The following is a 23,992-nucleotide window of genomic DNA, read 5'->3' on the forward strand; positions in this document are numbered from 1 at the left end:
AAGAAGTTAAGGAATGGATGTCAAAACCAAGGAAGAACTTCCCCCCCCCCCCCCCCCCCCCCTTATAAAATCAAGGTGTAGAACTTCTTGCTGCAACAAACTGTGTAAGTTACAAGTATATAGCTGATTAAGAAAAGGGATGAGACAAAATTAATGGAACCTACATCCATCAGGGGCTACTGCAAATACATAGTATGCAGCTCTGGAGGTCTACTGAAAAAACAACACCCGAAACCCAACAATAACTGTGGGAAGACAGGAGTTGTGTGAACCATGGAAAGACCACTGTCTATATACCCCTTCTCCAAGCATCTCCTGTTAGCCACTGGATGATACCATGCAGTGCACTGTGCGTTGTCCAGGAGGTGCATAAAGTGGGCAGAGCTCTGCAGGGGAAGAAGTACCCAGTTACATGACTGAGAACTGTGTTACGCACACTCACAAGCAGCAACAGTCCCTGCTACGATGCTTATTAATATTTGAGTCCTTAACTATATCAACTTAAAATGCTTTTGTGTTTATGATAAGTTTAAAACAGAGTAAGGAAGGGGCCTGTGCAAATGCAGACTTGGTTCTGAACTACACAGATTATGGTCCAAATTTTGCTAGACTTAATGGTATTCCTTCCTCCCACTCATACTTTCCTCCCTGTTCTAGCTTGAAAATCAGCCTGTCAATCAACTGCACACATTTCTTACATAGTCTAGATTGTTTCCTGGCTTCCTGCCTTCAAACATTTACATTCCATGAGCACCAAAACCTGTCCACAGAGTACAGGTTCAAAGTGCATCATTAGTGATACTGTTTTTCCAGCACCTCAGAAATCACTTTCACATCTTTTAGCCTATGCATAATAGGATTTGCTTCCTGAGTCTCTTTACTTGTCACTTTTGTATGCAAAATACTTTAGAATAACCCAACCAATAAAAACCTCAATTCCACTGTAGAATTCAGATGTTAAAGGAAAACTTTGTTCCTTGTCCATCTCACCCCCCCACCCTCCCTTTTGGTGGCTGTTTGCTCTACTTCAGCACTAAAGTCCAACTGCTCTAAATCTAAACACTGCTCAGGACATATGGGAACAAACAGCTAAATGAACTCCAGTGAGCACTAGTGAGCCATATCCTCCCTAGGTGTTCACACAGGTGTTCAGCGAAGCACCTCAGTACTTTGCTATGATATAAAAGCAGTCATTTCACAATGAAATCTTTGGGCTAGAATCTACAGAATCAAGCAAAACCACTCAAAACTAACACAGAGATTACTACAGGTTGAACAATACAATGTGTTTAGTTTAGCGAGCAGTATCACCTCAATAGATCTGAAGGAGAAGGTCTCTTTAGAATCCGCATAGCACAAAGCATCAGCAATAAAACCATCTCCCATATTGGTGGTTTTGTTTTGTTTTTTTTCAAATGCCTGATCCTGGTCTGAGATTGTTGAGCTGCTTCACACTTTTGACATCCAGCCATCAGATTAGCAATGGCATTCAACTCTAGGTGTACAGAGGGGCTTCTGGTACTCTCAGAACTGAACTGCAGCACGTGCTGTCACTGATCTCAGAAAGGTCAAACACTTTTCTGATAAAAGGTTTTGGTCATTTACCGACATGTAAGCAGACATTAAAAAAAAAAAAAAGAAGAAAAAAAAAGAGGCAATTGTGAGCCATTGTCTAAACTCTTACACTGGGTGTTCTCAGAGAATTTGCTCATGAAAGTCCAGAAAGTCTGAGGTAAACTGAAGGGAATTACCATTTAATACTGACAGCCTGCCTAGAATATACTAGGATTGTGCCTTTGCTCGAAAGAACATCAAACCACAAAGTACAGGTCATGCAGCACCACAGAATGAGGCCTTTTGGTGTACAACATCACCTCAGGGTGCACCTAGACCCTCCCCGTGTGTTTTAGCTGACCTACAAAGCTGTGTCAACACCCTACTCTGTGACCTGCCAAGTCAGCTCCATGGACAGCAAGCAGGGGGTTATTAAAATAGCATGCACCGAGTGAGCGAGACCACCAGAATCAGCCTCCAAGTGCCAAGTGGGCTCTGGCTCAAGCAGCATCAGAGAAGCATGCTCCTGACCTCTCCTTCCCATGCAAGTCAGAGCAAATTTCCCAGAAAGGGACCAAACCATGTTGTTTTTTTTAAACTAAATGCTTTTAATAGAAAACAAAATACAAAATAACTCTTTCCAGAAAGCAGAAATATTTAATCTCTCCAAATGACAAACTAGAACGTGCTTTTTCTGCAGATCCTTGTTGTAAATGCTGATGACTTATCTCACAAAGTGTTCATGAAACTGATATTGCAACATGTTGAGAAAAATCCAACACTGGCAGAGCTGCCTCTGTTTATGCACAATAATTTAGTAATACTATTTTTTCCCATGTCATTTTGTATGTTGTCTCTCCCTGTCTCCCTCTCCCTAGACTGCCAATTTCCATTTACGGAAATATTTCTGTGAGGTGCAGTGGCGGATTGACATGCCTCATTTCCATTAGGAGTCCAAACTCAGCCGCTTCAGTTCTATTGTGTCCTCCCTCCAGACAAAGCAAGTTGTTTATTACCCTTAAAACCACTGCTCTACCCCCACTGTCTTCCCATCCTCAAAACACAGTGCAACCAGATTCAGAAAGATTCCTAATTAATGGAACATAAATACAAATATCACAGCTAGTACCAGGAACCAAACCCAAACGACAATGCAGAGATGGGCCCCAACTGAGGTCAGATTTCCATCCCCTCGCTAAAAAGAAAGATGGTATTTTCTACTTTAGCTAGTCCAAAATATTCCAGAAGTGCTCTAGGGAGCTGTAATATTTAGGACCACTATCACTTAGAAAATAGATAATGTTCTTTTAATAGAGGGTCTTAAGATGCTGGTCCTCTGCAATACCAGGAAAACAAAAGCAAAACAAACAAAACACACTGGGCCAGTAGTTCTCCACACACTCAAGCCTCAGTTAACAGTAGGTAACATGTGCCCATTAATCAATGCAGGATATTTAAGTGCAGGTCAGCAGCTTATCTGGTTGGCAGTTTCACTTGTCTGGACCAGGCTTTTGGTTTCCCCAAGCTACTGGCTTTACTCCCCTTGTCCCCATCCTCACAAGTTCAAGATTAGAATGCATACATATTTTTATCAGTTCTCCTTTTTTCCTTATTCCATTCAACAGCACAGGCCTTTTGTGGACAAGACATTTTAAAGCATTTGCATCACTCTGAACATGCCTTTCAAGGGGACAGAGGAAGAAAAGTGTTTCACAGTCAGTAATCTCAGCTTGCAATGGACTCTGGCATTCAATACACCCACCCACTTCCCTAAGAAAAAAAAATAATTAATGTTCCTGATTTTCTTGTGCAATTCCAGTCACTAGAAGAAGATTACAGGCCATAAACTGTACGCTCAGTACATTATTCATTTGTCCGGTATATACACCAACCAGTTCACTGGAAGACCCATCTGCAGGGGCATTGCAGTAAGTGTTCCGAATGTCCCAGACCCGGACTGAATTGTCCATCGACGCTGAAGCAATTAAACTACTATCGGGGCTAAAAGTAAGGCTGGTTATGTTGTCCGTGTGGCCCCTCAGTTCTTTGTAAAGAGTTCCTGATGCCAAGTCCCACAGCTTTAGCCGCTGGTCTTCACCCGCTGATGCCAGGTACTTACCGTTGGGAGAAAATGCAAGTGCTAGCACAGGGCCACGGTGGCCTGTGAAAAGACGCACTGAGTTGCCTTGCTGAGTGCTCCACAAGCGCACAGTTTTGTCCGTGGAGCCTGTTGCTAAGTAATTGGAATTGGGGTGGAACTTGACACAGTCTACATCCGCCAAATGGCCTGCGTATATTCGCAGCGGGTACGTCCGATCGAATGACCAGAGCCTCGCAGTGCGATCGTGGGAACCACTGGCAAAGTACAGGCTGCAGGGGCTAATATCCAAGTCCCAGACAGGATAGGCATGTCCTTGGTACAACACAGTGTTTGTAAAACTCCCAAGGTCCCAGTATCTGATGGACATGTCCTCAGAACAAGATAAGAGTCCTGAACTGTCTGAAAGGAACCTTGTGCTATACACAGGTCCACAGTGTCCTCTCAGGATCTTCATTTCTGTGCCTGCGCTGTCGTCCTCTTCCTCCTGGTTGGGGAGGAGAAAAAGAAACAAGAAAGGAAAGCATGTTTATTTGTTCAACAAATACAGGAACCACCATGAGGAAAACAGGCGGATGTTAATACAGAAGAAGTTATTTTAGACATGGCACGTTTTGTGCAACTCTTGAGGCACAAACATTGCTAGCGCACTTGCTACATCTAGGTCAATGCTGAAAGTGATGGCAAGATATATAAAGGTTTTATCTTCATTTTGGGTAGCCTCATGCTTACCCCAGAAGGCACCTTAACCTGGTACTATGTGCAAATAGGGGAAAAAAGGATATTTTATGATATTTTTCCGTTTGCTAAAAACGTATGTTATTCCCTATCCACTCTCAACCAAACTTTTAGCTAAGATCTTGAAACAGATCTTGGTGTCTGTTCTTTGGTGTGGTCATTATTGGAAGTGAATCTCACAGAAGACAAAAAGAAACACAGATATCTTAAAAGGCAGGAGACTGAAAGACAAAGCATATTTGACAAGGTGTCTGCTGGACATTTTTAGTCCCACATGTGAACAGAAACCCAGTCAAGCTGTAATACCTATTTCTCCATGCAAGCTCCGTCAGGAGGCTTTCACATCCTCATCCTTCAAGAACAGCAAATGTATGCAGCTTATTTAGGTCAAAGGATCCGTTTTTGGGTAGAAGGTGAATGAACACAAAAACGATGGCACTGGAAACCTTTTTATCCTGTAATTCTCCAATTCAAGTACCAGGGCAAATAGTCAAGTAAAGGCTTTCATGTTTAAAAACTGTTCAGTGAGCTGTGCTTACCAATGGAGGGTAAGAGCATCTGAGTCTACTCAAGCAGCACCTCTCAACACTCAAAGGCTACAAGTTTCAACACATCTCAGCTCAAGAGAGTGTCCTTGCCTGACAAGCTGAGGTCTCACTGACAGAGTGCATGATAACCATGGCTTGGGGTGCACCTGTGTAAGCAGCTTGAGATCACCCTTCCTTGGGGCTATCAGGCAGACACTCTTCCTCAGTACTGAACCAGTAACACTCATCCACAGACAATCTGTGCACATCAAATATAACACAACGCCCTTTTGTTTGTGAGCAGCCCCTTTAACTTTTATCATCACCAACTGGCCCGTTTCCTGCAGAAGGAGCACTTCCTGCCCCAAGAGGAAACACAGTTCCCCAGGGCTGCTGGACTGCTGACGACCAGTACAAGCCGGTGTGTCATCAGCAGCTCTCTTGGCTGACATGACATCTCCCGTCCCTCTGACCTCAGGATCCACAGACAGTTTTGCTTCAGACTTAACAGTAGTCCTGAAAGCCCTTCTCCTCCAGTGGTTTCAAATCTCACATCAGAAGTGAGCAAAGTCTGAGCTAACTAGCTCGCTGTCTTTCTCCATCTCAGCTGTGTGTTGAGTAGTAAGCAGCAAGCTGTGTTTAGCAATGTTAATTCTCTTCAGAGTAGTCTGTGCCCATGCGAGTTTTATGATATGGCTGGAAGCCAACTTCATCTCTGCTATGGAGGTAAGGCAGAGAGAAATTGCAGGCTCTAGCATGCAAAGCCCCATTCTTATTCAAATTGCTTTTTCTACCTCTGATAGACCTTTTCTTGCTGGAATCCACAGCATCTCTAGGCTGTTAACCACATTAAAGGAGAGAGGCTGACACCTGCAGCATTTTATACTATTTAATTATGACCATAAGATTCCTGACAAGTTACCAGTGGAAGCCCATTTAACTTACCTATATTGTATTACAGTTTCTGTAAATTCTGCAAGTCCAGGTACTTAATTTTGTGATTCCAAATTCATATAGGGCTGTTTGGGCTGCCTGCAAGCACATACTCTTTCTTACAAGCATGTACTACTCTTCTTGTATTACAGTAGCAGCTTATTTGTCAACGCCTTCTGCAGCATTCAAAACCATGCTCCTACACAGTCACAGGTTGCAAGTCTTACTTCGACTTCTGTTTGAAACCCACTTAATATAACAACTGCACACTGTATTATAGCTCACCAAACCCAGTATGCCTATAACGCCTCCGAGTCGCTGAATTCTTCTGTTTCCTCTCTATCCAAGTCTGCTGACCGAATTAATAAAGCAGCTGAAATGCAGCCACTAAATTACTGCCTTGCAGAACCAAGCTTCATTTCTTTGTCAGATCAAACATGGTGTTCCTTGCATCCCACAGCTACTACTGTGTAGGTATGTATTTGCAGCAGCTATAGGAAGGTTGCAACCTGTGTTACAAATCAGCAGGGAGGCAGGAAATCCCTCTTCATAGTATTTTTTCAGGATTCCAATTCCACACACTGAATGTATTTCCTGGATGTAACATACCACTGGAAACTACCCAGATATCAATTAGCTCCTTCTGAAGTGGTTGCTGCTCGAGGTTAGCATGAACAATTTGTATTTCCTTGGAATGGACAAGAAATTAAGTTACATAAGCCTATTTTAATCAATAACCTAAATCCACACACACTAAAAGCTAACTTTTACTGTTTGAATTATCCATTTTGAAAAGAAGTACTATCAAAACAGATTTTAAGTAGTAGGATAGAACTAGAACACCTACTAATACTACTAAAACAACCTAAAAAACCAAATTTACCCTTCAACAGTGAACGGGAAAACTTCCTGAGCAAGTATAGGAATCCCCAAAATTATGTTATTAAGAAACTGGAAAGACCAAAAACGTTAGCATGTTTTGTTACACAGGACACTTTCCAAATGGTACACCTATGGACAGACTGCCCAACTCCTCAGCTATTACTTAAATCAGTAATGGATTTTGCATGACAGTCATTTGGACCCTTAAAAATGTACTGCTGATGCACTTAACCTTGTGAGCAGCAAACATTATCTAGCTGACAAAAATTATCTTGATCTTCCACCCAGCATAAGCCTCAAGGGAATGAGTAAGCCTGAAAAAGCAACAATGATAACCTCGAAAAAACAAAACAAAAGTTCACCCCACCCCTCCTTTTTTTTTTTCTAACTAGTAACAGGTTTCCCTGGGTGTTGCGATCTCTCTCATCCTGCAGTGTTCTTAAGATGTCAAAAGGGAAAGATCTCTTATCTGCCTATAGTAGGGAACTCCTAGCAGGGAAAGATGCAGAAGTAGATACCATGGGCTGTCTTTGCAGGACGTTTCTTATCGCTCCTTCCAGAATTCCCTCCCACCTACCATCCACCAAAGTGTCAGCATCATCCCTGCTCATTACCACTTGAAGGACCATTGCCACTTAAAAGCAGAATCTTAGAAGCAGAACTGAATACGGTCAAGTCTTAGTTTTCACAGAATTTAAAGGCTGCTACTCTTGTGGCTTGGAACAGAGAATATTATTTTCTGTTGTTGATTTACGTAGTACAGCCATGAGCATGGCAAAATTGCAAAGAGACAGACAATACGTCCATTTGCACAGCTGCAAAACTGCATTTTTGTACTGGACCTTAAGTAAAAGAGATTATAGTAGCATCTCACAAATGCCACTTCATAAAGAAAACAGAATTACTTTATCTCAAAATGGTAAGCTGCTTGTGTTTCCAAGAAGCAAGGCAACACTGGTGAAGTGCACTGGGGCATCACACTGAGCAATACTCACTACACCAAGCAGACAACTTTGTCCTTAGTGACGCAAAGGCTTTATGTGGTCTAGGAAAAAAATATGTTCTCTTAACACTTTTGCCAAGTCTCAACGTCATTTTTATATATATACCTACATGTATATACACAAAAAGAGTTAATAAACCCAGCAGTGCAGTTTTAGTGCCACCCTGAACAAGATCCACTGAAACCAGCACAGTTTTAGACTTCTGTATCTTCATAAACAGAAAGACCTATTTGCTTGCAGCAAATCAGAAACCAAGCTGAAGAGTAATTATTTCAGACACTACTATTTAAATACAGTACCTAAAGCTAATTAAACTATACAGACATCAAGCGAAACAAGCAACATGTAGAAACCTTACAAAACCCAATCAAGTTTAACATCCTCGCAAGTTACTCTACAGAACTCACTGAAGTAATGTGAAAGCACATTCAGAATTTTTGATCTTTGTCAAAGTTTTCATCAGATTTATCACTGTGCATTGCTGTCAATCAGACTGCAGTGACAGTCTGAAAAACAGCCCCTGTTCACACTGAGCTGCATTACTATAGCTGCAGCGTGGTCAGGGTGGTCTTGTTTGAGCTGTCTTAGTATCCGTGGCTTCCACTCCCATGGCACCCAAGTGGATGCTGGTCTGCTCCCACCTGCGACCCTGTGGGTGCCTGTGTATTTTCACTTAGGGCTTGCAGACACTGGGATTTATTTCCTTTGTAGTCTAAAGGCTTTCGTTTGCATTTGGGACATGTAACCAGCAATGCATTCAGGCTGATGTCCTCCTTTAACTTTGAACTCCTGATCAGTTTGCTATTTGTTTTGTCAGTGCTGGAAGTCATTCAGGGCAATGATGAGTATGATCCGTGCTGGTCTTTGACCAGTTTCTGGTTTTAGACCTGTGCACAAATACTGCAGGACACAGAAAATATTAAACAGCCAACAAGAGCCATTTGTACTCAAGCTTCCACGGCTGTTTCATAACGCACGTACAATATGCAAGTATGTGCCTACGTGCCAAAAAAAGCTAATACACACTCCTGATAACCTGCCAATATCTCACTTTTCTATAGTCTGGAGCCAAAGGAGGTGACCTGCTGATCTACCAGAGAAGTTCTCCTCTGTTGCAGGTTATTGACTTTTGGTTTCCATGACAGGCAATACACAGTCACATGTCCTACGAGCTGTTGCAGCTTATAATGAAAACAAGTCCCTAGCTCTATCCTGGGCTAGTCTGACCCACTTACCTGCTCACCCTGCAGAAAGGGTTAACCTGGGAAGCAGTGAGCATGCCACTGTGCTATCTCACCTGGATGCCTGCCTCCAGTTCTCAAGCTGACTAACAAAGCAATCCCTAACCATAGATCTTGGCATACAGAAAGCTCTCTGCAGTCTTCCAAAATAAACAGAACCCTGCCACTAGGTAATTTTTATAAGAAAAAACAGTGGAAAAAAGGTTGTTTCCCCTGCTAAATGCTCAACACAAGAGCAAATGAGGGTTTTTTTGGGGGGTTCCCGCTGCCCCCACCCGCAAAAGGGAAGTGATTAAACAAAAGAGTCACAAATTCTAGTCTCTCCAAATATAAGATGCTATGTGGGAAGCTCTGGCAAGAGTGGAGAAAGGGTGGGACTAGAAGGCAAAAAGCAAAAAAGAAAAAAGAGGGGGAGGGGGGAAGAGTAAATGAGAAGATGCTATCTAGCCTGGCATGTGAAGGCACACACATCCCTGTCCTTGTCTCCAGCACTCCAGAGTGGGAAGCCTCTGAAGTTTCTACACTGCAGGTTCCTTAGCAGAGCCATTTTGCATAATTTTTCCATGCTAACGCTTCACCTCTGGTTAAAGTGATTCCTGAAATAGAATTTTGCACTTAGGCATCTCTCCTTCTTCCAGAGGCCTCAGACCAGTCTCCTTTGGCTCCTTCCTTACTTTGTCTTTATTTTCCTCTGTCTGCATCTCTCCCCTGCTCTCCACCCTTCTGATATGGTGTTCTGAGCCATTTTCCTTCTAGCCTTCATTCACCACAGTGTTTTTACTGCCTGCATCTCTGTGTTTCATCTTCCCATCCAGAAGAAGGCTCTGTGCTCCTCAGGAAAGGGTGCATTCTCTAGTCATCTGCCCTTACTGGGCTGTCTGTGTACTGTCGTCTGTTCAAGGACAGCTGGAAGATCAGCACCTAGGACTAACAAACTATGACCCCAGCACAAACTCACTGCACCTTGGTGCAGTATTTATTTACAACTACTGCAGGAAAGAACAAGGCCACAAGCAAGCTATAAAATTTGTGTGGCAAGGCAGGCAGGTTGAGGACAGCCTCACAGTCCCCTAAGACAGTATTAGATACTCCACAAAGCAATGCTCAAAACACCTCGACAGAAAGGGTTGGGGGAAGAGGGGGTGGGGGGAAGGTTATCCAGACCTCCTCATCCAGGATGTCACAAGCCAGGCGGATGCGGGACACATCAACGAGGTGGGGCTCAGATTTTAACTTCCTGGAACGCAGGCTCCACAGCTTCACACACGAATTATCAAAGCCAGCAGCCAGCAGCTTGCTATTTGGTGAAATCTCTGCAGTGTTCAGCAACTGCTCCGTGTTATAGAAGGCATAGAAACAGATGGTCGTTAAGGAAGGGGGCCCATCCTTGACACGTTTAATGCTGTCCTGCAGTAAATCCAGCGCCGCCTCATTTTGCAGAATGGAAGCTGGCACATCACTGGGTTCTAGGCCGTTGCTCTCGTTGCGTGAGGAGCTCCCACCAGCATAGAGCTGGTAGTCAGTCCTCTTGGCGGGCTGCACATCCAGGTGAATGTGCAAGGTCAGGACTTTGCACAGGGCGTTGTTGTTATCACTTTGGAGGTAGCGAAGAAGGTAGTTGTAGCTGTCCTCTTGAAGGCGGATGACATACTTGTTGTCCAGAAAAGCCCGGAGCTTCAAGTTGGACAGGATATCTTGAATAGTCATGGTAGTCTGCAACTGCTCAATGATATCCTTCTGGCTGGCATTCTGCAGGAACATGCCATGGAAGCGGCTGTAAAAACTGTCCACTGTGCTTTTTAGGCCATTCTGGACCATGTTCAGATGGAGGTAGACGAAGAGGGGATACAGAAGAGGCATCACTTCATGGCTGTGCTGTGAATCTGAATCTATATAAAAAAGAGCAACAAACTTTGAATGATTTCTCAATCCACGTTCTACTGGGAATAAAACAGAACAAGGACAATTACTGCAAAAAGCCTGGACAGTAGCATCAGAGAGCAAGCAAAAGAATACTTTTGTTGGGGCATCTAAGTGAACCTCTTCTGTCACCTGTGTATGGGATACATGGTACCTATTACAGATCTGAATAGAGATTTTCAAGTCAGTGAGGCACCTTGTCAGAACAAAATGCAGATATTTCAAAACCCTTTTTAAGTGTGGGCCAGCTATTAAAATACTACCTCATAAAACACGACAGCTGAATTTTTCTCCTGTTTATTTAAGAAGAAAAACTATGCCCTCTGTTTATTGCAATAAATGGCCTTTAAAATTCACTCATTATACTTAAATTAGTATTTAACATGCTTCAGTCATCATTATATACCTAGCTTGTGTGGGCCTTAACTTTGGTGGCTTTTTTCCGTCTCAGCTTCGATAAAACTTGCATGTGGTGCTTTGGATGGAACTGATTTGTCCCCAGGGAAAGGGAAGCTGGTTTCCAAAATGTACTGCAATATGCTGCGCTCTTGTTTTATTTCTGTGCCTGCTCATGTGCATGCTTTCTCTCTCTCTCTCCCCTCTCTCTGCCAAGGCAAATCCCAGCAGTAATTCCCAGTACACAGTGTAACAATCTCCCAATTAGGCTGTGCTGTACCTTGCAGAGGCTAATCTGTACAACAGCTCCACCCCACCTCCTTCTCCAGCTTCTTGGGGCTGTTTTCCTGCCATGTTCAGCTGGCTGCAGAGCTGTAAGGAGCCGAGCCCAGCTGCAGAACACCATGGCAACATACAGGGCCACAACAACGAGTTACCAGAGAACCAAATGGTCCACATTACTGGAACAAAATAGGCATTGCTGATCCTCAAACAGCATTGCTTCTTTTCAGTTTGTTCTTCCCTTCTGTCACTCATTAATGCATATTCCTTTCCCCCCCTTTCCATCAGGCTATTTTTCCTCTCCTGTTGAGCACTCTTCCAGACTTTCTCTGGTCCATACTGTGCCTCTGTCCCATTTCTATTTAAGTAACCACAAAGTCTGTGTGGTGTGCAGAGTACACACATGTATTTGCATACTTAGCCATCATTCTCCTTTCTGACCTACTGAAACTGGGCCAAAGCCAGTGAAACCAGTGGTCATATGTAGTAAAAGCTCTAAGCAGCTAGAGCAGGTGCTCTTCTCTTTGAAGGTGCTCTAGTCCAGAAATGCAACAAGGGGAAGCACCTCACTCTGCAGTGAGGGGGTAGAAAAGGGAAGAGATGGGAAGTTTGCAGAAACAGGAATGACGAAAATGTTCCCCAGGAACATATGAAGAGACGCTACAGGAGCTGGGTCTGTCTAGTGTGGAGAAGAATAAGGGGTATCCAGCTGCTGCCCTCGGTACCTAGTGAGTCATTATGGAGAAAAAGGAGCCAGCCTCAGAGTAAAAGTGAAAGGCCAACAGGAAAGCTGCTGCAAGGAAAATTCTCATCCAACTGATCAGCCCTGCAGCTGGTGCCCCCAGGTACAGAACAATCTCCACATTTTTTGATTATCAAAACCTCACTGGACAATGCCCTGAGCAACCTGATCAAACTCTGATCCTGCCCTGCTTTGAGCAGCTGATTGAACTAGAGACCTCTAGAGTAAGTCCTAAACTACTCAGTGGTCTTAAGTCCCCTGCCCACTCCTCAGTGCCCCTGGGGACAGGCATCACAGAAATGGGAAGCGTCCTGGTGTGCCTTATGGCTGCCTGGCAAGTTACTCCCTTGCAAAAAGAGCAGCAGTTCATGCGTGCAAGAACCCAAAACTGAGCAAGAGGGATAAAAAAAACATGAAAACACTTCACCTGAACACCAAAACCATGCACAGCGCTTCCTCAAGTGACACTTAGATCACTCAACAGAGCAATCATACTTCTCAAAAATCCATTAAACCATAAAAATTTACTTCCAATACTGAAGGCCAATGGTGTTGAACTGCTCTAGGCGGCAAGGCTAAGACTTCACTATTTTCTGCCTCTGCCTTCCTGTCTGCCTCCTTCCCTTTCCCTTGAACAACTATCAGGAATATTAATCCTAGTGTTACACACACTAGGATCAAATCCTTACGCTGGACAAATGCGGACATGCCCAAAGGTGGGAGGAGGGGCAACCTCACTTCCCTTGGTACCATTCTCTAAAAATCCTATCTGCTCTCTTCTTCCCACATTTGAGGTATAGAAGAAATAAGGTCATTCCCAAGTGTAGCTTTTATTTTAATTATTAAAAAACTATGAAAAGAAAAATAATTATTGTCTTCTGCATCACACTACGGAACAATAGTATTTTTTTACTTTCTGTCATACACCTCCAGTCTCAAAGCCAGTAATTTAAGGGAACAAATTCCCCCTTAAAACTCTAGACCACCATAAAAATAAGCCAATTATGAATAAAATTTAAACCCCTGAACTAGGAGACAGCAGGGAATTACACTAATTTCTAAGTTATCTGCCTTTCACCTAAAACACTCTAATCTTCCTGCTCGTCCTGTATATATATGCTGTTGTCTGAAAGATCCACAAATGTCAAATGCTTGAATAAGAACGGGCAGTCAGCGAACTACAAAACCCAAAGGTACTCAGCAGCAGTCAGACAACAAAACATCAAATATTTCTGATTGTAGTAACTGCAATCTCAAAACCAGAAATCTAAAGATTGTTAGGGACATGATTATATAATTTTTATTATATTGTCCTTTACTCCTTGAAATGACAAAAAAGGCAGCTACTTTCCTCTTCCTTGCTTCCTGATATTTACCTGTGAGAAAATTGCGTAATCGTCCAAATTGTACTTCATATTGCTGTGGCTCTGCCAGGCAGGGAGCTGCAGACACAACGTTGGCACAACCAGATTCAGACTGGACTGTGAAATAAAGTAAGTAAAAATTAGATCGGGATTTAAGGAGTTTTACATGTGTGTCTGGAAACAAAGCTTCTCATAAAATCCAACGCAGCCACCAAGATGACATTCCTGGGATGACATAGTCCAAAGCATCTAAACGTGGCATTAACAACCTAGACAGAACACGAATGAGAAAGTACACTGAAACCTTAAAAAAAACCCTCTAAAAACTTCAGCAACTCACCTGCTCCCCCCAGAATACATTTTTATGATTTCAAACATAACCTTCAGTTCCCAAGAAATTCAGAATCACACCATCATAGATCTCTTAACAGTTTTACAAGATACTCAGCAGTTTTAGTACTTCGCACTCAGAAAAGATGAGGAAAGCAATCTACAACTTTCTCCAAAACAAAGTTTCTTTTCAGTGAGACCCACCAACCATCATGGACAGAAGGTCTGCCACTACCCAAGTCTCAAATTCCTCATCGCAGTCATCATCATTTATCAGTCTCCCAGAAGTGGTGGTGGAAACACACTGACTCTCTAAGCAAACACTTAGAAGTTTTTAATCAAAATGTGTCTTCTTCCCTGAGGATTCTGCAATAAAGAACAGTTGGTATCTGACAAAACCAGTTGTTACGGTCTCCTAAGACGGTGTTAAACTGATTTTCAGAACCAGTATCAACTCTGATAAAAGTGGTTCTGAACTATTTAGAGAGAGAATTGGCTTCTCCTTCTTTGGCACCAGACCTTTGCTCTTCTGCTCATCTCTCTGAATCCGACAGGGATCTTTGTGCAAGTTTATGTGCACCCACCAACATACCCTAAGCATATACAAATACCACTGATTAGAAACTTCAAAGATCTTCTAAGAAGAACACAGAAGGGCAAGGAGTTTCACTGTTCTCCTTTCCAACTTTTTTTCCCAATGCATATCTTCCCCTCCACAAAACCCATTTTCATCACTCTTAATGCCTTCAACTTTTTCCAGTCTCCCCTGCCACCTTCCCTGCTTCCCCCCCCCCCCCCCCCCCCCCCCCCCCCCCCCCCCCGGCCCTTGCCTCCCTACTCCTGATTGATCATTTTCTGTTCCAACATTTGACTCATGCACAGTCTGACAGCCCTGGAAGTCTATAAACAACATCATAAAATGTTCACATGCTAAAGAGAGATAGGCCAGCCTCCAGCTCATCTCAGTGCTTCTAATTTAAAAGAGATCAGCACATGGCATTCAGGCAGCCTGTTGCTATTCTCCCCTCACTCTCTCCCTGGTAATACACAGGTCTATCTTCCTGGAGCTTAGGGAAATACATGAGCTATGTTTTACTAATTCTCCAGGGCAAGCTCAATTCAGCTTTGGAAACAGAGAGCTGGGCTGTACTCATCATCCCCTCATGGGAAAAAACAAATACATATTCCAGCACCAATACCCTATCTTCTCTCCCATCAGTTTAGAAATAAACAAATATAATCTGCCAAAAGTCACAGATAACACTGCACTTCCTACAGCCTGGCTGCTTCAGAAACTCAAAACTGGTAAGAACACCAGGCTCACATACCGGTATTACTCAACAGCTGGAGTAAAAAATTCTGCTATTCTGACTTAAAAATTAATATAATCACCATTTAGCATGAGAAAGCAAACTGCGTGGGTGCACACGTAGCAACTAAAAAATGCTTAGTGAGTTTTCAGTGTCACTCATACTACTCGCTGTAAGAGCAAAGAAAACCAGAAATGTGAGGGCTGCCTTTTACGTTGTGTCACAGGGTTATATACAAGTGTCAACTCCCCAGAGTTCTGGTGGCCTCATGTCAGCAAGAATGACAATGACTTGCCACCTAGCTCGTGCCATGCAAGCCCAACTTACTGTCCTTGGCTTTATGAAGTGCTCCTTCTGTGCCACTTATTCAACTTTCTCTGCATAAACAACTTAATTCCAAAATGAAGACATACTTCATGCTTCCGAAAGAGGAACATCAACTTTGGCTACCAATGCTGGAACAGTCTGATGAGGTAATCATCAGGCAAGTATGCCCTGCTCTTTCAGTAATGATGCTAGAGCTCATTCCCATCCCAACAAACCCTACACACCAGTTACAACAAATTCAAATTCTAATTCTTTTCCTTCCCAAAACTTTACACCAACCAGAACTGCAAAAAAGATCAAGAGCTCAACTGATTCTAAAACAAGAGTAAATTTTCAAGCGCATTTTTCTCCTAGTAGAAATAAAACACTGACCATAGCCTTCCCACACATTAATAAATTCACCACAGTTTATTTTCCACCTTCCCCAGAGGTCACAAGAACATCTATTGGAAACTTCTGCTCCTTGACTTCACTTCCAGTACTCGCAGCCAGCTATGCAACCTGATAGCAAATACAAAGGAACTCACTCCTAACTCAGGCAGTACCCTCCTGGTCTTGTGTGTTGGCTACAAGCAGCATTGCTTTCAGCTAACAAATGCAGGACTACTGTAAACACTGTTTAACAGCAACTGATTCCTCTTTTACATGAGTGTGATGACATATAATTTTACATTATTTCAGATAGTCCTATATGTTGATAGTATACTACAGGCAATATTGGAGGAACCTGTTCCTTAGTCACACATTCTCTCCTCAAATATTCTTCTAGTTTTCTACAGAAATATGGGATAGTCACGAGGAAGCTCTGTGCTGTATTTTACTGCAGATGTGATTGGACAGGGTGCTAGATAATGTCATCTGGGCTTCCTTTCCCACAAAAGGTTGGACCAGATCATCTTTGAGGTCCCTTCCAACTTGGGCTGCTCTATGATTCTGTGAAAACAGAGCTGTACAGATACAGCATGTGTATGAAGCAATGGAGGAGGGCTGAACTGATGAGACTCTGGAAGAAGACAAAAAAAAATGCTGAGGTAAAACTGAAAACCAAAACTATTTAAAACCACAATCAGAGGACAGTTTTCACTATGAAGGAAGAAATCACACAATTGAAGACAGAAGTAAGCAACTCCATTAATTTAAAGCCAAACAAAAGAAAAGAGCTGAACAGAAAAAGCAAGGTTAAGGAACAAGCACAAACATCTTCAGAAAAAAAACGTTTGATTGCTTTCCCCAAAATAAAGCACTGCAGGCTTTAGAATCTGGCCAGTTTTTATTCAGTTTGCAAAACTAAGATGACTGCAGCAGAAAGTATTTTCAGCCTCTGTTGTCAGAATAACAAGAAGCTGGGTTGTTCTTTTTCAACAGTCATTCATGGAACTGTAGCATACTGACAGCTTACTACAAGCATGTTTGACAAGGAGGAGTTAGTAGCTGAATACATGAGAGCAGACCATTTTCAGTTCTAATGAAAACTGATGACTAAGTTCTGAATCACCCGCCACAAAACCCTTGTACTGGCAAGAGGATACAGACTAATAAGAAGAAATTTAGTAATAACATTTGGTGGAAGATTAGTAAAAAGACAAAATCCAACCAAACACTCATTCACACTCTTTACCAAGGTAAAAAGATTTTTTTTCTCCATGATGCCATATGCAAATACAAGGGCTTATAATCCAATTCATCTCTCCTACTTCAGATACTCTTGTGTCCTCCTAGTATAGTTGGTCCCAAGTTTTACATTTCATCACTGACTTTCTACTCACCTCTCCCATAAAACTGCCCATCAAAAACAATTCAGCATTTTACTTCGGTTTCATTCCTTCCCTATCTCCCCCAGTATTATTTCAGGGAGTCACAACAAACTTCTGATAATTACTTTGAAAAGAGCAAGGAAATTAAAAACACTAAGAAGATGTAAGTCACTTCTCATAACAAAACATTACACAACTGCTTTCAGGCCCCTGAGAGATCAGCCTGGACATTTACCCACAAGTCACTCGTATTTGGATTATAACAATGGCAGTATACTCTGGAGGTGGGAAGACCTATTTTGGCATCCAATCTTACCTAGCTACAAGCACAGAGCTATACTGCAACAAATGTTTTGTCAAATCAAGTTGTACCGCAAGTAACTAAGGTATCCACCACTCTTTGCCTGAGATGCTGTCATGATCTAAACAGTTTCATTAACAGAAAGTATTTCCTTCTTGCACTTCCACTGAAAGGTTGGCCCAGTATTTATTTTCTGTTACTTTCACAAGCAAATTTAATTTTTATAACCTCCACATTGCTTACGTCCATTCAAAATCTGTATGCACTCAAGCAGCAGCGTAGTTTGTTGTAAGAAAAATAATTACAATGAAGACTATCACAGACATGATTTAAAAAGAAAATGGCTTAACAGGATTCAGAAGACTTTAAGAAAGAGAAAGGGCATGCAGGAGAATCAACTGTCTCATCCATTGAATGTGGTAGTCCCCCCCTATTCCCCCAAAAAGTGACAGAGCAGAGCTTTCACAACTAGAAAGCTGACTGGGCCAGAAAAAGAAACAGCCTGTACCACCTCCATTTCACATGATACAGCTCTCCTGGAATACAAAGGTACAACTGATTTTTCTTGCTTCTACTTAATTCCTTATGTAGGTTCTTCTCACCTCTGACCCAAAGAACCAATGCTTACCAGGCTTCATGTTCTTTGGGATACAACAGACACATTTTCTCTACCCTGACCTGGTATTTCAGCCTGCTGTTTCACTGACCACAAATCTCACCTTGTTACACTTTCACCCACATTTCCATTCTTCAAACGTTTGTAACATACCAACTTCACACTGGCAGGTGTCTTTATTTCAGGAGAGCTGTCCATAGGTGCAGACAAATTCACGTATACACACTCAACTTGTCACAACTCTGCCAAGAAGCACACAAGGGAAATACGATAGGATTACCTGTGAGATTAGCTGCCATCTCTTCAGCAGTCTGACACAGCCTCAGCCCTTGTTTTAGGGGACCTTCTGAGTCCACATACTGACGGCGCTTGAGGTAGCAGGACACTGCCATCTGAATCTGTTCTGTGCGTACGCGTTTCATGACCTCAAAAGAAAAGAAAGAGATGATGAGGCTCTAACTGTGTAGTTAACTGAGATCAACATACACCGCAGCTGTATTAAAACTGATAGAAAACAAACGGCTCAGTATTTTCATTGCTGAAGTCAAACAACTTCATTACTCAAGTATGAAACAAAACCTTGAGGCGATTGCCTCTCAGTACTAAGGCGTAACTAGACACTTCAAATCAGATCCCTGAAGGTATTTTGCTGCCTAATTCTACTAATTTCACTGAGGAATCAAAAATACTTTTGAGGATTCTGGACTAAAACCGCAGTGGTGAGCTGAAACATTTGTTTTTGTTAAAAATAACTCGTTAAAAAGGGAATGTTTCTCCTCCTTGATTTTTGATAGTAGCAGTTCGGGTATTTTTCAGTTGTTTTCTGATTCCTATGTTTGATCAACCAACAAAACAATTCCAGAAGAGTCAAGGGAATGAGGAATTAATATACAAAGAAGGAAACTTGAGAATCATAATGCTTTATATAGCATACCTGCTTGAGGAGCCTAGAAAGCAACAGCTTATCACCTGAACGTAAAGGTTAGAGCCAGACTTCTGGCACTTCAGTCAGGTAAGCCCCCAGAAAAATACCCAGGTCAATCAAAACAAAAGCAGAGTTTTCTGCCTTTTTCACCTGCCCCCATCTATCCAGATTTCCCTCCTACAAAAGTCAGGGAAATAATAATTCAAAATAATCCTTTGATGTTTCCTTTATACAAATTTTGAAAGCCATCCTCACAAACACCACTTGGTAGTATCTCGATACTGAAAGGAGCCCGATGCTAGCTTTTGGCCTCTGGCTTGTAATAAAAGAACCTCAGTAAGATGAATGCAATAGCTCTCTTGCTATTTCAGTCGTCCCTGACTGCCACCAACCTTTCGCAATAGCCATCTATTTTACACCGAAGTTTAGATAACCTGAAGAGCTTTAAAAAAAGCAGAACTAAGCAACAGTTTCATTCTACCAGAATAATAGGTAAAGCTTGCTTCAAGATAGTTCTACACCTTACAGCCCCACTCTCAATGACCTGCACACGTTTTACAAGCACACAGGTTTTCTGGTTTGAGTAGCTAAACCTGATTAAACACAACTTCTCAGAGAGACAGACAAGGATGCCCTTCCCCCCCTTATAAGAACTGCATTTCTAACAAAATGACAGCTTTAAAAATATGATCATAAATGAGCCTTTTCTAATACCCATGCACACACACTTAGTGCTTATCTCAGCTGCTAGAACAATAAGCCCTCTGTGAAGTTCCAAGCAGATGGGGATGCAAGGTTTCAGCAAAAGTTACTTTAAACAGACATGTGGAATTGCAAACCCATATATGCTTTGGCAAAAACCTTAAAAATTTGATTTCCATTTGTTCTCACAAGTGAAACAATGGTTGAGGGTGGGGAAAGGGCATCAACAGGTGTGGAGTTTTCAAAGCATTTCCAGACAGCACCATTAAAATCTTGCGTTTCAACCACAACTTTTTCCACTCCAAAAGCAAACTTCCTTTTCACCTTCCTTGCAACTGAAGAAATTATATCTGAGACTTTGTCTCAAACATAATGCTTTTTCTGCTGCACAGAACTGTAAGACAGACAGAATTCTAATGAAGACCACAAAGAAGGGAGGACACAGGGCTGGACTGGCATCTTAGCACCCTCCTAAAAAAAACCCTTAACTGAACTTCACGATGTATTATGTTACCATTCTGCATTTCAGACAGCAGCATGGACTCACGCACAAGTGACCTGCCCAGGACCACATTAACGCCTCTGCACGCGGTCTGCCACACAGTGTAGGTTTAGGTAGCAACTTAATTGTACTTGAGATGCTCTCATAGATGCTTAATTCAGGTCTAAAAACTGTTTGCATCTAGATGGTTGTATTTGGCTTCTATTCCAAGAGAAACTCACTCCCAAAATGGCATGGAACAGATTCAACTAGATGTTTCTGAAGTGGTTTAGCCAGTCAGAACTGTGCGAATCAGCCTCAGGTCTGTGGTTCAATTGCAAAGAGAGAGCACCTAGAAATATCCTTGCCCATACTTTTTTGCTTCAGTTACACGATCAGTCTGCACTAGGTTAGATTTGGTGGGAAAACCCTTATTCGTTGTGGCACAGCATACATTTACAGATAATTCCCCTCATAAACTCATAATGGATCAGAGAAACTAAGAATTGGTGTGTGGAAGATGCAGGATCCAGAGGACCCTTTGAAATGACAGTGACAAACACGAGAAGCACCGAGATCAGCCTTTTCAAGCTGCTGAGTGAGCACATGACCAACAGAGAAAACAGTAAATTTTAAATGATAGGCAAAAAAGGCAGTAGATTATCCAGTAGTCTCAAATTCTAACACAAGGAACAGACATTTCAACAGCAAGAGAGAAGGGCCTGGGAAAGGAGCAGTCACTGACAGCTGATTCAAATCTGACCTTTTTCAGAGCTTTGGGGATGACAGGGAAGCCCCACTTCTTCAGCCAAGGCTGGTAAGGCAGTGTTCGCAGCTGCTTCATGCAATCTGTACAGCTTCCTGCTCCCTTCCCATACCTTCCATACTTCTCCGGGCAGTCACAGTAGTGGGTGTTAAGTACCTCAAGATATCTTTCCCTACTCCCAGGTGACAGACCAGGAACTACCTTACAGGAAATGCATCTTCACCGAGAAACACCCGTTGGCAGCCACACTATCACCTCTACTTTCATTTCAGGTCTTTGTTTCTTCATTCACCTTGCCTTTATACTTCACCCTCAGCATTACAAAGAGTGATGTCACAAGGAGCAGGGAAAGCAGTCAGGAAAAGTGCAAGAAAAGCAAAACCAACATTCCTACAAATATTCTTTATCAAGCCCTCAAAATTAGAGTACATCATAAAATAAACATAAGGACAGGCTGCAAAAATGCCTTTAGCTGGGTTCAAGCTGAGCCAGTTCACAACAGGTCAGGGATGCAGAGTTTAAAGGCAAAAAAGGACAATCCTGCCATTTTAACCTCCAAACAATTTTAAGACATGGCAGGAGGCTTGGAACTAGATGATACTTTAAGATCCCTTTCAACTCAACCCATTCTGTAATTAATGAAAATAACCATTGAAATATGAAACAAACTGAAAAGCATATAGCGTTCCCTGTCCATGCCTGCAGAAAGCTTGAACAGTTGCTCAAAAGTCCCAGCTGCTTCATTCTTTTCAAACAGCCAGAGAACAATAAATACTAATGCCATTAACCATTTTTACTGATAAGCAAAATACATAAGGGAAAAGAGAAGAACACATTGGGAGTCTGCACAGCTACAATGCAGCACCTTCTGCAGTGTCACAAATCGGAGCACCAAAGAAAAAAAAAAAAGGATATTAGGTTAATTTTTTTTGAGGAACCAAAACCACTGAAGAAACCCAGAGGAGCGGCTGATGATACAAAACGCATCACAAGTTCCTCTTTCCTAGAAAAGCTGGAAATTAGCTGGGTACTAAGCACTGGGCCAAGGAAATTAATTTCCTGCCCATGCTACATCTCAGGTGCAGGTTTAGGCAGATTCCACGGCCCTGAAACATTACCAGTATAGACACAGGAAAAAAGGCCTGGAAACTAGTATTGGAAATGCTGCTTTTAAAGATTCTGCGTTCCTGTCTTGACACTGGGACTGCAGCCTCTTCCTTCCAACAGACTGAGGAAAGATTAGTGAGCTTCACAGCAGAACCAAGGACAAGCAATCTTATAAAACATAAAAAAACAATAAAACAATCATCAGAAGCATATTTTGAATACCATCTACTGAGAACAGTGTTTCAGGCTTCAGTTGTAGGCAGAGAAGTACCACCCACTACAGGTGAAATTTAGGACCTACCAACAATTCTAGATTACCTAATTTTTAATTTTGTGACGTTAAATTCATCTAAGAGTTACAAAATTTCAGAATAAACAAGAGAAGGCTAAACTAATATGAAGACAACCGTGGACCTAGAGCTGAGGGACTTCACGCATGCAGCAGCTGCAATTCAGAAAAAGAGGCAAGTAAACATGACGGGTCAACATGGAGGCGCAGCGTGGTGGTGGTGGTGCAAAATAGGAAAAGTGCTGCAGGTATCAGGAACTAGAGGTGGCTTTTGCCTGAGCAGTGGCGATTGAGCAAAGAGGCTGAGAAGAAACCGCTGCGATTTTAGAAAAGCCTGCATCCATCCTCACTGGCCCTAGATTCGGCTCACGGATTAAGCACTGCCAATTCCTCAGTGTTGCTGCTTTTTTTTTTTTTTTCCTCATCTTAACGTGCGAAGGCAGAGCCAAGCAGCGCGCTGCTTCACCCCTTTGCTGCTTCATGCCTTTGAAGTCCTCTGCGCTACCTGGGCAGGACACGGCTTCGCTCCTGCCCCCCGCACACCGCCGGCCTCGGGCGCGGAGCCGCCGCCAGGCCCTGCGCGCAGAACCGGGCCGGGCCCGGGTCCCGACGAGCTCCAGCCCGGCCCGGGGCGCCGCGGGCTGTGCTGCCTGCCGGGCGGCGGGGGGCTGCGGGGCGCTGGCCGAGGGGTGGCGAAAGCGAAAGTCTTCCCTTGTCAGGTTGAAGAAAAAAAATTAACAAAAAGGAGATGGGAAGGGAAGCGGTGCGGCAAGGAGCTCGCTGAGCCCACCCAGGGCAAAAAAACAAACCCGCCCCTGACGAGCGCAGCCCCCCCGCCCCAGGGCAGGCGCCCGCCCCCGCCCCCCCGCGGCTGCCCCCGAGGGCCGCACCCGAGCCCGCGCCCCCGCCCGCGGCCGCCGGCCTCCCGGGAGCCGCCTGCCGGGCCGGGCCGGGCCGGGCCTGCGGGCCTCCGCCACGAGGCGCCCGGCGGGACGCCCGGGGCCCGCTCCCGCCGCCGGCCGGCACCGCCCCCCCCCCCGCCCCGCGCTGCCCCCCCCCGTCCCCTGCGGGCCTCGGGCCGCAGCCCCGCGCCGGTCCCCGCTCCCCGCCACTCACTGAGCATCGCAGGCGGCGGCGGCGGGAGGCGGGGGCCGGCGATGCCGAGGGGGCGCTGTCACTGCGCCCAGCGGCGCCAGGCGCTGCGGGCGGGCGCGCCGCCGCTGCCGCCTCCCCTGGGTGCCGGTGGTGGTGGCGCTGGTGCGGCCGGTGCTGCCCGGGGGCCGGCGGCGGCTGGCGGCGGCCGCTCCATGGCTGGCTGACACACGCCGCGGCGGGCGGGCGGGCGCGGGGGGGGGGGGGGGAGCGGGGCTGGGGCCGCCCCGCGCGCAGGCGCCCTGCGGCCG

At 43.9% G+C, this 23,992-nt stretch overlaps 1 protein-coding gene across 1 annotated transcript; it reads right to left on the reverse strand.

The window, feature by feature from the left end:
• Positions 1 to 2,189: 2,189 nt before the first annotated feature.
• Positions 2,190 to 23,899, reverse strand: TAF5L (TATA-box binding protein associated factor 5 like). Its single transcript, XM_040598405.1, has 5 exons — positions 23,706 to 23,899; positions 18,600 to 18,744; positions 13,694 to 13,798; positions 10,142 to 10,866; positions 2,190 to 4,139 (listed from the first exon to the last, which is right to left on the reverse strand). Exons 2-5 carry the CDS (start codon positions 18,739 to 18,741, stop codon positions 3,342 to 3,344), a joined length of 1,770 nt encoding a protein of 589 aa, XP_040454339.1. The 5' UTR covers positions 18,742 to 18,744; positions 23,706 to 23,899; the 3' UTR covers positions 2,190 to 3,341.
• Positions 23,900 to 23,992: the final 93 nt, after the last annotated feature.

This window comes from Falco naumanni, chromosome 6, assembly GCF_017639655.2.
Source record: "Falco naumanni isolate bFalNau1 chromosome 6, bFalNau1.pat, whole genome shotgun sequence".
NCBI classification, from domain to species: Eukaryota; Metazoa; Chordata; class Aves; order Falconiformes; family Falconidae; genus Falco; species Falco naumanni.

Excerpts from the sequence above, each read along its gene's own strand:
- TAF5L (XM_040598405.1), bottom strand. The coding sequence starts at position 18,741 with ATGAAACGCGTACGCACAGAACAGATTCAGATGGCAGTGTCCTGCTAC. Across the intron at positions 13,799-18,599 it reads GATGGCAGCTAATCTCACAG|TCCAGTCTGAATCTGGTTGT; the intron begins GTAATCCTATCG and ends TTTATTTCACAG. Across the intron at positions 4,140-10,141 it reads GTGACATCCTGGATGAGGAG|GAGGAAGAGGACGACAGCGC; the intron begins GTCTGGATAACC and ends CTCCCCAACCAG.